Source organism: Lampetra planeri, chromosome 63, assembly GCF_965212315.1.
Source record: "Lampetra planeri chromosome 63, kcLamPlan1.2.h2, whole genome shotgun sequence".
In the NCBI taxonomy this organism is placed as follows: Eukaryota; Metazoa; Chordata; class Hyperoartia; order Petromyzontiformes; family Petromyzontidae; genus Lampetra; species Lampetra planeri.
The window spans coordinates 3420208-3436248 of record NC_136169.1 but is presented as its reverse complement, the minus strand read 5'-3'; the positions used below and the strand labels follow the sequence as shown (position 1 = coordinate 3436248).

Sequence of the window (16041 nt, the reverse complement as noted above, 5' to 3'; positions counted from 1 at the left end):
ACGTTTATAATATGGGAAGAGTGTGATTTTTAATTGATGTATACAATTTTAGCAAATTCAATTAAGGTCCCATAAGTGATGCCACGCCCCTTATTGTTGAAAAATAATCAAATCATTTAATTACTACAAGCAAGCAACATGTTCTCATTCACCTGAGCTCCTTAATTGAGGGGTAATGCCTGCATACCAGACTCAAGTAAGTGCATTGTAATCGAAACACAAAGCATCGATGTGAGACACGAGGTAATTGAACAGCGTGCCACTGCGACCAATCAGAGGGAACCCTCAGCGACTATAAATGGCCGAATAAGACCCCCGTTCTCTTGTCTCTCACTTGATAATTAACATGGAGTCTCTGCTTTCCTGGGTCGTGGTGCTCTGCGTAGTCGGTGTTTTGTCTGCGGATCCGGGCTTCGTAGGTGAGGCTTCTCACGTCACTCGCTGCGTGTTTTTAAGCTTGTGAAGAGAAGGTTGTTAAGCGTAATGAAGCTCTCATGGAAACTCGTACGCTTGACAATGAAACCTATTGATTTCAAAAACCATCGAACAGAAATGCAGTACAATATTTGAATTGCTGTAATGTATCGAATTCGGTCTTGTGTTATTTGTTTATTAGTGATTTATTCGACGTCGCCTAAGAATCTATTCCCTTTCTCAGACTTTGCCTGGCAAGTTATAATAAGCGTCTGATGTTACGTGAAATCCCCATTTGAGTGAACTCTAATGGTGGCCATCGTGAATTGACTGCAACATTCGCGTATGCATTAAGTACTGTGCTGCTGCGGAAGCACACGCGCGCCATCTTGTCTCCCATGCAGCCCATTGCTGGTGCAAGGTCGTGTGTTCGTTTCAGCCACGTACGCTTATCGTGGTGTGTAGTACGTTTACTACACGCTACTTGGAGGGGATATTTTATTATTGGTCACACTTGCTATGCAACACGTGTTGAAAAGAATTCATAAAATATTAATCCTACTTTACATCCAGACTTATTTGGTCCTGTTTTAATTGATTTGGATTAACCTAACAAGGGAGGGTGATTAAAAATAAACGTTCTTTCGTAAAAAGTCCGATTTGTCGACCGAAACTACCGCCATGGGCAGGGTTTACGTGTCCTTAGAATGTTTGCCCAATACCAGTTACATTCGCTTGTGCATAATAATAGCCAACTTGCTTCTCTTTGTTTGCTTGCCGTTCATCAACGCCTCCATGCATGCAATCCTTTCGACTCGTCTAGTATTCCTGTAAAGTGAAGATTGAACGTCCTAACAAACGTGGATCTCCCTGGTTACCGGGACAAAATCTGTCAAGAATGGTGTGGAACACTCCTCAAGAAAGCGTCAGGACTAAATGGAGGAAATGCTGTTGCGCGAGTGAAAGCTTTGTACCTTGATTTTTCAATGCCACAATTTAACCCTGCTGTTGTGCTTCTCCTTGAAGGCCATCGAGCTGCCAACCGTGGCTTGAGGGCTATCGATGATGAGGAATTGCCCCCATCTACGATCCCTGCGGGTAATACACAATGCTGTGCACGTGTCCACGTGACACGGGACTGCCACCTAAGACAATCTCGATTGCCACGCAGTATACCTCGTCTGGAAATTTCATCTCTGGCCCCACCTACTTCGCTGATCCTTGGGCTACACCCATCTCAAGCCTTTATAACATCCTGCCTCAGCAGCTCCTATTTTCACCTCGCGACGATTGCTTGTTGCGATCGAAACTTTGTGATATTTTATTTTCTACGTGGCTTTACCGAAAGACACAAAGAATGTGCACTGGTTTAACTCCTATTACAGATTTGGAGGTTTGGTGCTGGGGGTGGGGGAAGGCAATGAAGCTGCATGATGTGCAGTTGGTGCAAACAAGCTTTAAATTTGTATTTGCTGTATTGCAACAGTATTCAAAAGGGCACAAACGCATGTTCTGCACTACGTAGAAATCTCATTTTTACATGGGGGGGGGGGGGGGGGAGGTTAAATATGCAAAGTTTGCGATGGGCCCACCCTTCTGCTTTTACACGGAGCACTAGCTCAAGGGGAAAAATTTAGTCGACATTCAATGCATTAAGTAAAATTAATTCTGACCTGTACTCTTATTTGTGAGGTTTCTCATTTTAGAAACATATTGGGCTGTTCTTTGCGTGTGCCATCATTAGACACTTTGTATAACCGTGTGCTTTGCTAAATTTAACCACTGTCCGTGGGTCTCATTGAATGTCTTTACAGGTGTCACCTACGAGGTGGAGTGCGTCAAGGAGAGGATGTCTGCGAAGATCGCGAAAAGCGTTCTGCTGGGCTATGGCGCATCTGATCTCGTCATGAACTCTGCAACTCCCGCATGCAGATTGACAGAATCTGGGCCGTACATCACGTTCAACATCTCGCTCGGAGAATGTGGCACCATCTTTGAGGTCTCCAATATTCACTTTTAATATAAAGTGCTTTAACTTGACTTCCTGCTTTTTTTCAATCTGTTCTAATCGGCCTTGTATCTTCCCCCCCACAGGAAACAAGCACAGACCTCGTCTTCTCTCAAACGGTTTCTCTGCCCAGTACCACGTTCGGCATCATCACCTACGACTTCGTGTACATCATGGTCAATGCAATGTATGTGACCAAAACCCATGCTTGACACGTAGATTCTCAGTTACCTAAACGTCATTCTTGCAATGGCTTGACCAAGCCTGTCGTAACGACCCCTTCCGTTAATTTCCTGGATATTGGCATGCCTTCAAATGAAAGATCTGCTCCAAAAGCTACATTTTATCATCAGTTTCACAACTGACTGCCGAACTGAAAAACATGATTGCTACTTGTTTACGTGACCCATTTTTGAGGAGCATGGCTTGATGCACCGTAATTTGAACTAAACTCTGCTATTGTAATGATAGGATTTAATTTGTTCAGACCGAGACACTGATGCGCTTTTCTTTGCATTATCCCCTTCATTTTTATAATAGCTGCAAGATTCCGAGGACGGAGCTCTTGTCGTCTTTAGCACTCCAGCCCAACAGCACCAAGGTTGTGCTCAACCAGACCGTCTATGCCGAACTGGAACTGAAGATGGATTTCTACAAAAGCTCAACGTTCCTGGCGCCATACCTGCCCACCGACTACCCCCTAGTGGTGCAGCTGCGTCAAACCCTCTATCTCCAGTTGTCCCTCAAGACCGGCCTCGACCTTTCCCTGTTCACCGTCGACCTCTACGCAACTCCCACGAATAGCCCCTTTGATCCGCTGAAATATTATCTCGTGAAAGAAGGGTGCGTCGTTTTAATATTCTCGCGCTTGACACTGGCCGAAGTGTACTTGAGCCTCTATGTCTTGCCTAATCTGTGGCCTGTCTTTCTGTAGGTGTCTGCGTGACAGCACTATGAACGTCACCGTCACCGCCACTGCCCGCCGCTTCACCTTCCCAGCTTTCGCCTTCACTGCTCAAGATAAAAAATACGTGAGCTCATGGTCCCACCATGGTAAAAGCTATCATGAACTTAGAGTGGTAGGGTCGAGCCTTGCTTTGCCTTGCATCAAGAATGGCCTGGGGAAAATTTACAACTTTGCTTCATTTGTCTAATTTAGAACTTCTGTTCTGCAATGGGTTTTCCTCATTTTATCAACTTGTACTGGCCCAACAGTCCCAATGGTGAAACATTTCTTGGTAATGATTCGATTGGGTGTCTCCTGGGGCGTTCACACCCCCTTAAATTGCAAGTGCTGTTTTTGTTATTTAAAACCTCCCTTTCACTCCTCTGCAGGTGTACATCCACGCTGCATTGATAGCTTGCAAGGCTTCTTTGACTGCCTCTCGCTGCCATCAAGGATGTCTGGCCAGGAAAAGGAGGAGCAGCTTGGAAACCGTGGATACCCCGGTCTACATCTTCACCAGAGGACCCTTTGTCTACAGCGAGGATGCCGCCCTATCCCGCTGTGCGTTTTTTTACGTTTTACCACTTCAATACGGTTTCCTAATTTACTTTAGGGTCTATACTGTTAAATCCGTATTTTAGAACTCTTACCACAGGCTAAAATGGGTCTTACAGGGTTCTATATTTGGAAACCAATTTTCATGTTAAACGTATACAAATGTCTAGTTGCAGACCTGTTTCTATACGTCGCCTTACCCAGTTGCCTTGTCCAATTTGCAGCGGAGGTCCTGGACTACCCTGGTGTTGTGGCCATTGCAGCGATTGCTTCCATCGTCCTTGTGGCCTTGGGCTTTGCTTCAAAGAAGATGCTGGCTAAGAAGTGATGCAGATGTTTGACGTGTGCACGTGATGGAAAATAAAGCATGGATTCAAACTGATTTATGACTTTAATGGCGCTTATTTTATGAAACCTCTTCACCTGGTCGCCTTGCATGCTTTCCACTTGGGACACTGGCTGACATAAACATGGGATTTAAAGGTTACATTTTTCTAGATCTTGGTGACCTTCATGGCGTGATGCTGCTTGTACCTACAAATTTTGCGGTTTGAGGCCCAGCATCAGACAAGTGGCATCTTGCATGATGTAACGTTGAGCAATTGGGAAAGATCTTAACAAAACATGCTGTTGCCTGTTTTTATAGTTGCAATTGCTTGACACCATTCTGAATTATGAATGGATTTGCTCCAGTGCTGTACACTTGACCAAAGCTTACTACTTGGCTGTGGTGTTTGGTCTACGGACATATATGATAATATTGGTTGCGCAAGCATGTGCTAGCTGTTGTGGACCATTTATATAGCGGTAGGAGCAACAGTTCCACACTGCCCACCAGGGATTTTGTCTGTCGTGCATAGCCACGCCCTCGATTTGTATTTCATGGAGTGATCTGGGTGGGCTCGGCACCACGTGACGTGCCGCTCCACGCAGCTTGCGCCGCGTGACACGGATCGCATGAATGCGCTGTCCAACGAAGTTCCTACCTGTCCAATCCGAAGGAACGTGTTTTAGGGCTACATTGCTTCACATTTTTACAGGGACTGTCCCTTTTAAAATGCCTAAAATCCGTGCCGGAAGAAGCTCGTGCAGGTCATGTAGCATATCTTGGACCCGAAATAAAAAAAAAACCACCAATTTTTTTTTTCTACTTTTTAAATACTCGTTTCACTTGCTATACAGTCGGCTGATGACAAATTAACTAACCTTAAAACCGGTGGTTCATAAAAGTTGAAGGCAATCGTAACAGAGCAAGTGAAGAATCGCTGAACCGAAATTGATAGCTTCAAAGCATTTGGCGCAAAGCAGAAGGTACGGAGCCAGTAGCATATGTAGCTACTTTTGCTCCTAGGATAATCTGGCACTGGTCAATGCTATTCGTGTCTGAACTCAAACGCCATCCTCGAAGTGACCATTTGATCTTTAGTGGCCTATGATCCACGCTAGAGCTAATGAGATGTAGGTTTTACATTGTGCTTGAGCTTTGTGGATTACAAATAGAAATGGCTGATCATCAAAGCTCTCGGACGCCAATATTATTGGCTTGAAACATGGTATAATCGGAATTGCACAACGATTTAATTGCCACACTTTTGGCAAAATTACATACAAGGTGACCAAATTTTTCCAATGCCAAGTAGGCAACTTGAAGGGTTTTTCACAAACGTGGTTTGAAAAAATATTGGCTTGCACCTTGAAGAAAACGCACGAATTTCTTGACAGTCTATGAGGTCCAATTGAAATGTTAGAACTTGATAGACAGTTTAATTTCAAATAAAAGTGAAAGTAATTAAAATATTATTAAGATTATCCCTGTGTGTATAATGAGATGTACTGCCTTCCAATAACATCTATATAGATTTTTAGCAAAACGATGTTTGTCTTCGCGATTAAATTGGTCCATCAGCGTTCACACATTAACAACATGCAGATATCTGCTTTATAGGAAAGTCACCAGTAATTGTGTAATGCGAGCATAAATGGGGTTGCTGCTGGGCTCTGGCCGAATCACACGGCCCAGGGTATTGGGGGCGGAGCCCGGTATGGGGGGCGTGTGGGAGGGGCCACCGTTCACCTCGGCTCCAATGGGAAGCGAGGTGAATGGAGGTGGAGCCAGCGGGGTAGTATGGGAAGGCCGGATCTGACGATCCGGAAAGGGAGGAGTCAGGGTCACGTGGGAGAGACGAAATAGAGGGGAGCCCGGGAGAGATCGGGGCCAGTTGATGGAGTGAAGAAGCAGGACCACGTTGGGGGGCCGCCGCGCCATCAGCCACGTGGCTGATGGGGCTTCGGCACACCATCGGCCAGCGGTGTGCGGAGCGGGGAGGAGCGGAGCGACTAACAGGAGAGTGCGTGCGGGGCGCACGCGAGGAGGAGCTAACGGAGGAGCGTGCGGCGCACGCGAGAGGAGCGTGCGGGGCACGCGAGAGGAGCGTGCGTGGCACGCGAGAGGAGCTTGCGTTGCACGCGAGAGGAGATGCTGATCACTTGTCAGGACCAGCGGGGTTTGAGGACGAGTGGAGGAGCTGAGGAGGAAGCACGTGCGGGGCATGTGCCAGATGATGCTGGTCCGCGGAGGAGACCAGCGGGGTGCGGAAAAATAACTTGAATAAAAGACCAACGGAGACCAGCAGTGCCTGACGGAGTCTTTTATTGCAATTGTGTAAATTACGTCAGTGGTCTGTAAATAATCGTTTAGATTCTCCTACAGGGAGTTACTTATGATTGGGGGAATTGAATAACTGAGACATTCAAGCAATGCAACGCATCTGAGAGGGTAATCCGGCAGGGAGATGGAGCGAGAAAATCAGTTCATTTGCAGGTGCGAGGCGGAATATTGCACCAAGGTGTCGTGAGAAGTGGCTGCATTTTGTCGAGGCTTTCATCCAATCGCGGATTTAATGTTGATAATGATGATTGCATTATGAAGAGTAATAATACAATGATAATTGTTTTTTTATCTGGCAACAAAATTGACACGTTTTTTACGAGGAGTCATGTTTGCATAGACCACAATACATGCAGTCATAATGCAAACAAAAACATAACTCTGATAATGTATGCACTGTCCTTGAAGTTGATTGGTCCACACCCGAGACAGCTTTCCTTAGAGCCTAGCCTCACATGGTTTGGACCAGATGACGCCAAAAGGCGCATAACTCAAAGACAATGCACCATCAGAGTATGAGAGCTCGGGGTAAGCCTTTACACCATTGGTACCTCAGTTGCCAGTAAAAAAACATTGTTGACAGATAAAAGGGTAATAAACCAATTATCATATTTTTACTGGCAAATGAGGTACCAATAGAGTAATAATACACTTTTGCAATGCTATATATCCCACCAGGGAATCCGTGATAAGTCTTAGGGGCCGTCCATAAATGACGTCACGCACCTGGGGGGGGGGGGTCAGACATTTGTGACGATGTGTGAGGAGGGGGGGGTTGAGAAATGGGACGTCACATCAACACGTTCTATTTAATTAAATATACTTTAAAAAAAATGTATTATCTTACACCATCAGAGTGCAGGGACACATTAAATACGCACTACAATTACAATAGTTTAAAGCGATTTGGGGGGGAAGAGCTTTGTGACGTCATATATGAGGGGGGGTCTGAATATTTGTGATGCCGTGTGCCGATGGTGGGGGGGGGGGGAGTAAAAAATCGTCCAAAATCGCGTGATGTCATTTATGGACGGCCCCTTAAGGCAGATGTTTTGCTCTGGGTGGTTTAGCCACTTCCATTCTTAAGACACGTGGGAGGATTCCAGAGTAACCAAAGAAAACCCACGAATACAAGAACATAGCATTTGAAGCTATAATAAGTATAACCCGTAAAAACAAAGTTTTTCACTATAAATCCTTTATATGCGTGGCAGCGAACTTAATGTAAAGGATTTAAAAATATATTCGCCTGTGGGGGACGCGGGGATCGATCCCGCGACCTTTGGCATGGGAAGCGAGGGCACTACCAACTGCGCTACTCCGCCAGAGCCTGCGGAAGGGTTACGCTCTGGGCTTTTACACTGTGACGTTCAGCCAAAGCCATGAATGAGTTCTATTTGAATATATGTAAAATAAAAAAATTTTGACTAAAAAGTGTAAAATTTTTGGAATTTTTTTTTTCACGAACATTCATTGTCTCGCACAACGAGTCTGTGTGGAAAATGTCAGCTCGATTGGATCACGGGAAGTGGGTTAAAAAACGACCGAAAGATTTGCACAGTCGTAAGCAATCAAGCAAGCACGCAAGCAAGCGAACTTAATATAAAGGATTTAAAAAGATAGATTCAATCTTAAGACAGACCAAATTAATGCAAAACTCTTTCCGTAAAATGCGTCAATTTATGTACTACCATGTCTTGGCTTCATCGCAAGGCCGTGGTATCTTGCACTGGTGTGCACCCATCCAAAACCAGGCTTAGTCCCTGCAGAACTTGCGAGATTCCACACATTTAGATAGATTTGATTACATGAATCCTTTAAATATGCACGTTCATAAAGTGGGACAAGTGTGATTTTTGAATCCTTTATATTAAGTTCGCTTGCTTGCTTGCGTGCTTGCTTGCTTGCGTGCTTGCTTGCTTGCTTGCGTGCTTGCTTGCTTGCGTGCGTGCTTGCTTGCTTGCGTGCTTGCTTGCTTGCTTGCGTGCTTGCTTGCTTGCGTGCTTGCTTGCGTGCTTGCTTTGTTGCGTGCTTGCTTGCTTGCTTGCGTGCTTGCTTGCTTGCTTGCGTGCTTGCTTGCTTGCGTGCTTGCTTGCTTGCTTACGACCGTGCAAATCTTTCGGTCGTTTTTTAACCCACTTCCCGTGATCCAATGGAGCTGACATTTTCAACAGAGACTCGTTGTGCCAGACAATTAATGTTCGTGAAAAAAAATTCCCAAAATGTTACACTTTTTAGGCAAAAAAATGTTATTTTACATATATTCAAATAGAACTCATTCATCGCTTTGGCGGAACGTCACAGTATAAGAGCCCAGAGCGTAACCACTCCACAGGCCGTGGCGGAGTAGCTCAGTTGGTAGCGCCTTCGCTTCCCATGCCAAAGGTCGCGGGATCGATCCCCGCGTCCTCCACAGGCGAATATATTTTAAATCCTTTATATTAAGTTCGCTTGCTTGCTTAGGACCGTGCAAATATTTCGCTCGTTTTTTAACCCACTTCCCGTGATCCAGTCGAGCTGACATTTTCCACACAGACTCGTTGTGTGTGACAATTAATTTTCGTGAAATTTTTTTTCCAAAATTTTACACTGTTTAGGGAAAACAAATTAAATATTTAATTATCAATTGCTTAATACTGGCAGACAATCATCTGACCCATAGATTGCAGCCATTTCAAGCCAGAGGACGAGAGGACTCTAGCCGCCACGCATATAAAGGATTTAGAGTGAAAAACTTTGTTTTTACGGGTTTACTTGTTTGTATTGATGTATACAATTTAAACAAATTCAATTAGGTTCCATAAGTGATTCCACACCCCTTATTGTTGAAAAATAATCAAATCATTGAATTACTACAAGCGAGCAACATGTTCTCGTACACCTGAGCACAGTGGACTGTACGCTCCTTAATTGAGGGGTAATGCCTGCATACCAGATTCAAGTAAGTGTATTGTAATCGAAACACAAAGCATCGATGAGAGACACGAGGTAATTGAACAGCGTGCCACTGCGACCAATCAGAGGGAACCCTCAGCGACTATAAATGGCCGAATAAGACCACCGTTCTCCTGTCTCTCGCCTGAGAATCAAGATGGAGTCTCTGCTTTCCTGGGTCGTGGTGCTCTGCGTAGTCGGTGTTTTGTCTGCGGATCCGGGCTTCGTAGGTGAGGCTTATCACACGGCACTCACCATGCGTAATTTTAAGCTTGTGAAGAGTAAGTTGTTAAGCGTAGTACAGCTCTCATGGCAACTCGTACGCTTGGCAATGAGACTTATTGATTTTAGCAACTATCGAACAGAAATGCAGTACATTATTTGAATTTCTTTAATGTATCGAACTCTGTCTTGCGTTCTTTGTTATTAGAAGTTTACTCAACGTCGCCTAAGAATCCATTTCTCAGAATGGGCAAGTTATAATAAGCGTCTGGTGTTACATGTAATCCCCATTTGAGTGACCTCTTATGGTGGCCATCTTGAATTTGACTGCAACATTCGCGTATGCATTAAGTACTGTACTGCTGCAGAAGCACACGCGCCATCTTGTCTCCAATGCAGCCCATTGCTGGTTCCAGGTCGTGTGTTCGTTTCAGCCACGCAGTCTAATTGTGGTGTGCAGTACGTGTACGACACGCTACTTGGAGGGAGTATGCTTATTCGATACATTTACTATGCAACGCATGTTGACCATAATTCATAAAATATTAGTAATACTTTACATTTTGAATTATTGCGTCCTGTTTGGATTGGTATAAAGTAACCTGAAACGGGAGGGTGATTTAAAAAAAATTGAACGCTTTTTTTTCGTGCAAAGTCAGGTTTGTCGACCGAAACCACCGCCATGGGCAGGGTTTTGGTGTAGTTAGACTTTGCCCAATAACAGTTGCATTCGCTTGTGCATGATAATAGCAACTTGTTTCTTATTGTTTGCTTGCCCTTCATCAACGCCTCCATGCATACAATCCTTTCGACTCGTCTGATATTCCTGTAAACGTCCTAACAAACGTGGATCTCCCTGGTTACCGGGACAAAATCTGTCAATGGTGTGGAACACTCCTCAAGAAAGCGTCAGGACTAAATGGAGGAAATGCTGTTGCGCGAGTGAAAGCTTTGTACCCATTGATTTTTCAATGCCACACTTTAACCCTGCTGTTGTGCTTCTCCTTGAAGGCCATCGAGCTGCCAACCGTGGCTTGAGGGCTATCGATGATGAGGAATTGCCCCCATCTACGATCCCTGCGGGTAAAACACAATGCTGTGCACGTGTCCACGTGACACGGGACTGCCACCCAAGACAATCTCGATTGCCACGCAGTATACCTCGTCTGGAAATTTCATCTCTGGCCCCACCTACTTCGCTGATCCTTGGGCTACACCCATCTCAAGCCTTTATAACATCCTGCCTCGGCAGCTCCTATTTTTACCTCACGACGATTGCTTGTTGCGATCGAAACTTTGTGATATTTTATTTTCTACGTGGCTTTACCGAAAGACCCAAAGAATGTGCACTGGTTTCACTCCTATTGCAGGTTTGGTGGGGGGGAAGGCAATGAAGCTGCATGATGTGCAGTTGGTACAAACAAGCTTTAAATTTGTATTTGCTATATTACAACCGTATTCAAAAGGGCACAAACGCATGTTCTGCACTACGTAGAAATCTCATTTTTACATGGAGGGTTAAATATGCAAAGTTTGCAATGGGCCCACCCTTCTGCTTTTACACGGAGCACTAGCTCAAGGGGCAAAATTTGGTCGACATTCAATGCATTAAGAAAAATGTATTCTGACCTGTACTATTATTTGTGAGCTTTCTCATTTTAGAAACGTATTGAGCTGTTCTTTGCGTGTGTCATCATTAGACACTTTGTATAACCGTGTGCTTTGCTAAATTTAATCACTGTCCGTGGGTCTCATTGAATGTCTTCACAGGTGTCACCTACGAGGTGGAGTGCGTCAAGGAGAGGATGTCTGCGAAGATCGCGAAAAGCGTTCTGCTGGGCTATGGCGCGTCTGATCTCGTCATGAACTCTGCAACTCCTGCATGCAGATTGACAGACTCTGGGCCGTACATCACGTTCAACATCTCGCTCGGAGAATGTGGCACCGTCTTTGAGGTCTCCAATATTCACTATTTATATAAAGTGCTTTAACTTGACTTCCTGCTTTTTTTCAATCGGTTCTAATCGGCCTTGTATCTTCCCCCCCCCACAGGAAACAAGCACAGACCTCATCTTCTCTCAAACGGTTTCTCTGCCCAGTACCACGTTCGGCATCATCACCTACGACTTCGTGTACATCATGGTCAATGCAATGTATGTGACCAAAACCCATGCTTGACACGTAGATTCTCAGTTGCCTAATCGTCATTCTTGCAATGCCACGTAATGGCGTGACCAAGCCTGTCGTGACGACCCCTTCCGTTAATTTCCTGGATATTGGCATGCCTTCAAATGAAAGATCTTATCCAAAAGCTACATTTTATCATCAGTTTCACAACTGACTGCCGAACTGAAAAACATGATTGGTACTTGTTTACGTGACCCATTTTTTAGGAGAATGGCTTGATGCACCGTAATTTGAACTAAACTCTGCTCTTGTAATGATAGGATTTAATTTGTTCAGACCGAGACACTGATGCGCTTTTCTTTGCATTATCCCCTTCATTTTTATAATAGCTGCAAGATTCCGAGGACGGAGCTCTTGTCGTCTTTAGCACTCCAGCCCAACAGCACCAAGGTTGTGCTCAACCAGACCGTCTATGCCGAACTGGAACTGAAGATGGATTTCTACAAAAGCTCAACGTTCCTGGCGCCATACCTGCCCACCGACTACCCCCTAGTGGTGCAGCTGCGTCAAACCCTCTATCTCCAGTTGTCCCTCAAGACCGGCCTCGACCTTTCCCTGTTCACCGTCGACCTCTACGCAACTCCCACCATTAGCCCCCTTGATCCGCTGAAATATTATCTCGTGAAAGAAGGGTGCGTCGTTTTTCTATTCTCGCGCTTGACACTGGCTGAAGTGTCCTTGAGCCTCTATTTCTTGCCTAATCTGTGGCCTGCTTTTCTGTAGGTGTCTGCGTGACAGCACTGTGAACGTCACCGTCACCGCCACTGCCCGCCGCTTCACCTTCCCAGCCTTTGCCTTCACTGCTCAAGATAAAAAATACGTGAGCTCAATGTCCCATCATGGTAAAAGCTATCATAAACTTCGAGCCTTGGCGCTATGCTTTGCCTTGCATCAAGAATGGCCTGGGGAATTTACAACTTTGCCTCATTTGTCTAATTTAGAACTTCTGTTCTGCAATGGATTTTCCTCATTTTATCAACTTGGACTGGCCCCAATGGTAAAACATTGCTTGCTAATGATTCTGTTGGGTGTCTCCTGGGGCGTTCACATCCCCTTAAATTGCACGTGCTGTTTTATTGTAAGCCTCCCTTTCACTCATGCAGGTGTACATCCACGCTGCATTGATAGCTTGCAAGGCTTCTTTGACTGCCTCTCGCTGCCATCAAGGATGTCTGGCCAGGAAAAGGAGGAGCAGCTTGGAAACCGTGGATACCCCGGTCTACATCTTCACCAGAGGACCCTTTGTCTACAGCGAGGATGCCGCCCTATCCCGCTGTGCGTTTTTTACGTTTTACCAGTTCAATACGGTTTCCTAATTTACTTTAGGGTCTAAACTGTGAGCCGTATTTTACACCTCCTACCATAGGCTAAAAATGGGTATTACAGGGTTATATTTGGGAAACCTATTTTAATGTTAAACTTATGCAAATGTCTGGTTTCAGAAATGTATCTATACGTCGCCTTACCCAGTTGCCTTGTCCAATTTGCAGCGGAGGTCCTGGACTACCCTGGTGTTGTGGCCATTGCAGCGATTGCTTCCATCGTCCTTGTGGCCTTGGGCTTTGCTTCAAAGAAGATGCTGGCTAAGAAGTGATGCAGATGTTTGACGTGTGCACGTGATAGAAAATAAAGCATGGATTCAAACTGATTTATGACTTTAATGGCGCTTATTTTATGAAACCTCTTTACCTGGTCGACTTGCATGCTTTCCACTTGGGACACTGGCTGACATAAACATGGGATTTTAAAGGTTAAATTTTTCTAGATCTTGGTGACCATGGCGTGATGCTGCTTGTACCTACAAATTTTGCGGTTTGAGGCCCAGCATCAGACCAGTGGCATCTTGCATGATATAACGTTGAGCAATTGGGAAATATCTTGACAAAACATGCTATTGCCTGTTTTTAAATCTTTTATATTAAGTTCGCTTGCTTAGGACCGTGCAAATCTTTCGGTCGTTCACTAACCCACTTCCTGTAATCCTATCGAGCTGACATTTTCCACAACTCGTTGTGCGTGACAATGTTAGTGAGAATTTTTTTCCAAAATTTTACACTTTTTAGGACAAAAAATATTATATTTAATTACCAATTGCTTAATGGTGCAATGCAATAATCTGACCCATAGGTGGCAGCCATCTCAAGCCAGACGAGAGGACTCTAGCTGCCACGTATATGAAGGATTTAGTGAAAAACTTTGTTTTTACGGGTTATACTTATTTTACAGTTGAAATTGCTTGACATTCTCAACTATGAATGGAATTGCTCCAGTTCTGTACACGTGACCAAACCTTACTACTTGGCTGTGATGTTTGGTCGAAGGACATGTGATAATATTGGTTGTGCTAGCTGTTGTGGACCATTATATAGAGGTAGGAGCAACAGTTCCACACTGCCCACCAGGGATTTTGTCTGTGCATAGCCACGCCCTCTATTTGTATTTCATAGAGCGCTTTGGGTGGGCTCGGCACCACGTGATGCACAGCCCCACGCAGCTTGCGCCGCGTGACACGGCTCGCACGAATGCGCTGTCCAACGAAGTTCCAACCTGTCCACTCCGAAGGAACGTGTTCAGGGCTACATTGCTTCACATTTTTACAGGGACTGTTCCTTTGAAAATGCCTAAAATCCTGGAACTCTATGCCAAGATCCGTGCCGGAAGAAGCTCATGCAGGTCATGTAGCGTATTCTCAGGTTTTTTCGGTAAAGTCACGTAGGTAAAAACATTAAAATTAATGAAAGTAAAATAAAACAAAACAAAAATAAAATTCACGACGTTTCGGAGGCAACACAAGTCTCCGTCATCAGGTGGGACCGTCACAGCCGAATTAGCTGCATCAAGTGAAGCAATGATTCAAGATGTAATCCCTTATAAGCAAGTTGAAGGGAGGTGGAGAGGGGGGGAGAGCTTATCAGGCTGTGGTAGCCAATGAATGGAAACGTATCGGGAGGGAGGAGGAGCGGTGATCAAAGACTGCACGCAGTGCTCAACACAATGAATGGAGACGTGTCGGGACGGAGGGCGAGCGGCGATCAAAGACTGCACGCAGTGCTCAACACAATGAATGGAGACGCGCCGGGACGGAGGGCGAGCGGTGATCAAAGACATCACGTAGTGCTCAACACAATGAATGGAAACGTGGCGAGCGGTGATCAAAGAACAATGAAGAGATTACTGTTAAACACTGTGGATGTTAACACTCGGTGAAGTAAATTAAAATAGTGCCTGTCAGATAAGATGGTCCAAAAAGTGTAATTAAGTCTTTTTTGCGTGGTTAATAACATCTTTCCAGTGATTACTGAGTTTGTACCCATCATCACGGTTGAAATTATGTCTGTGTTTGGATATTTGTATGGCTTCGTGTACAAACCTTTGATGGTAGCCCGGAGGTTTGCAGAGAACTTTGGTCTCGGAAAAGACAATTTCATGAGAGCCCGCCGAGTTGTAGCAATGATCGGCAACGGCCGAAGAATCAGTTCTGCCGTGTTTCAGATCTGACTTGTGCTCGCGGACACGATCAGCAACATGACGTTTTGTTTCTCCAATGTAGCAATCACCACAAATGCAACTCAATTTGTAGACTCCAGGATACTGTAAGTCAGGAACGACATCCTTCACAGATGGAATCAGATCACGGATTTTATGCACTGTACTGAATCGGACTTGGATCTTATGTTTGTTTAGAATTTTGGAGATCTTTTTGGTCACGCCTGCTATGTATGGTAACGTGATAGTTTTGGTCGGAGTTTCATGTGGTTGTTTCTGTGTGGTGGGAGAGACAGCTTGGCGGATAGTGCGGTCAGAGTATCCGTTCATCCTGAGGGCCCGATGTACATGTCTTAATTCATCAGTCAGGTGGTGTTGGTCAGAAATGCCATGAGCTCTGTGGTATAGCGTTTTGATGAGAGAATTCTTTTGAGATGGGTGGTGGTGGGAATCCGGTTTCAAGTAGGAATTTGTGTGGGTGGCTTTCCTGTAGACAGAATGTCCCAAGGATCCGTCAAGCCTCCTCTTAAACAGAATATCCAAGAATGGTAGTTTACCGTCTTTCTCCACTTCCATGGTGAATCTGATAGATGGGTGTCTAGAATTGATGTGGTCCAAGAA

The 16041-nt window shown here is 45.0% G+C and overlaps 2 protein-coding genes across 2 annotated transcripts; both read left to right on the top strand.

Annotated features, from left to right (window-relative positions):
• The first annotated feature begins 307 nt into the window (after positions 1-307).
• Positions 308-4305, top strand: LOC144736776 (CUB and zona pellucida-like domain-containing protein 1). Its single transcript, XM_078619393.1, has 8 exons — positions 308-419; positions 1441-1512; positions 2229-2413; positions 2509-2609; positions 2963-3265; positions 3357-3453; positions 3758-3929; positions 4148-4305. The coding sequence occupies exons 1-8, from the start codon at positions 347-349 to the stop codon at positions 4249-4251; spliced, it is 1107 nt and encodes a 368-aa protein (XP_078475519.1). The 5' UTR covers positions 308-346; the 3' UTR covers positions 4252-4305.
• A 5296-nt stretch (positions 4306-9601) lies between these two features.
• Positions 9602-13582, top strand: LOC144736820 (CUB and zona pellucida-like domain-containing protein 1). The gene is made up of 8 exons (XM_078619464.1): positions 9602-9755; positions 10759-10830; positions 11518-11702; positions 11800-11900; positions 12264-12566; positions 12658-12754; positions 13038-13209; positions 13425-13582. Exons 1-8 carry the CDS (start codon positions 9683-9685, stop codon positions 13526-13528), a joined length of 1107 nt encoding a protein of 368 aa, XP_078475590.1. The 5' UTR covers positions 9602-9682; the 3' UTR covers positions 13529-13582.
• The last annotated feature ends 2459 nt before the right edge of the window (positions 13583-16041 follow it).